The sequence below is a fragment of the Austrofundulus limnaeus genome, unplaced genomic scaffold (assembly GCF_001266775.1).
Source record: "Austrofundulus limnaeus strain Quisiro unplaced genomic scaffold, Austrofundulus_limnaeus-1.0 Scaffold542, whole genome shotgun sequence".
Taxonomy (NCBI): Eukaryota; Metazoa; Chordata; class Actinopteri; order Cyprinodontiformes; family Rivulidae; genus Austrofundulus; species Austrofundulus limnaeus.
In genome coordinates, this window is record NW_013952944.1 from 159,130 (window position 1) to 160,381 (window position 1,252).

Below are 1,252 nucleotides of genomic sequence, written 5' to 3' on the forward strand. Positions count from 1 at the left end.
GCTCGCTAGCAGCCTCGCACCGAGGACCTATCCACGTCATCATTTACCCAGAAAGCTTTTAAAAATTTACAAAACTAAACATCCTACAGTATTTTTACAGTCTTTATTTTACAGTTAAAATATATGTTTATCAAATAAAGTCTAATGTTACAACTAATCATGGATCCCTTTAAGGAAACTAGCAGAATGTGTTGAATCTTCACTTTGTTGCTGTCTCCCATCCTGAGCAGAACATTGACAGCAGTAGTAGGAAAACCAGGAAGAAACTTCCAGCAGCAAATAGTGGTCATCACAGCTAATCATCCTGAAGCACAATAAAAAGGTTCTAATTCAATAATTCTTACATATATTCAGCTAACATTTGATGTAAGGAGGATGAAGGTTGTCCAGTAGATCACTACAACGCTCACAGTAACATCAGACTGAATAACAGCACCAAAACAAACATCAGTTTCACATGATACAATGATCTTTGTCTGAAGCTGTGATGTGTTCCTCTCAGGGCGGTTTGAAGGCTGTCATCTGGACAGACGTCTTTCAGACTGCTGTCATGTTTGCGGGCCAGCTGGCTGTTATAGTGGTGGGAGTGCAGAGGGCTGGAGGAGTGTCCGAGGTCTGGAGGAAGGTGTTGGAGGGAAACCGTATCTCCGGTCTGGAGTGAGTAGAAGGAGAACAAACACTGGCGAGTCATCTTCAGGTAGAGTTACAGAAGACATGAGGCCCAGCAAGCAGGGTCTGATGCAGAAATGTACAATAACGCAGGAACAGCTGTGTTCTCAGCAGATATTATTTTCTATTCATTCAGTCATAAAAAAAAAACAAGAAAATCTGTTTACAATAAAAAAAAACTTTTCATAAATGAAATGAGAGGAAGCAAAAAGAAGAAAAAAATATATCTGTTCCCATTTTTTCTAAAAAATTAAATTCAAACAAAAACCAATATCAGGTCCTTCCTGAACAACAATTCATGTCACACACACATATTATATATCATATTTCTTCAACAAACTAATCTTTATCGTTCTCTTAAATATACAAACATTTCCCCTGGATTATTCCAATCATGTTCCTTGAATTGAAGAACTTCTTTCCTTCAGACTGGTTGGAAATTTAGTTTTAAAAACAAATCTGAACTCCTTTAAGGTTTATATCAACTGTCTTAAAGGGATCCCCGATTATTTGTAACATTAGACTTTATTTGATAAACATATATTTTAACTGTAAAATAAAGACTAAAAATACTGTAGGCTGT

At 36.7% G+C, this 1,252-nt stretch overlaps 1 protein-coding gene across 2 annotated transcripts in view; it reads left to right on the forward strand.

Annotated features, from left to right (window-relative positions):
* Positions 1-1,252, forward strand: part of slc5a6b (solute carrier family 5 member 6) — a 36,931-nt gene that overhangs the window by 16,336 nt on the left and 19,343 nt on the right. For both annotated transcript variants that reach the window (XM_014026317.1, XM_014026318.1), the window contains exon 7: positions 503-657. In XM_014026317.1, coding sequence (XP_013881771.1) covers positions 503-657 — 155 coding nt within the window. The remainder of the gene's footprint in view (positions 1-502; positions 658-1,252) is intronic.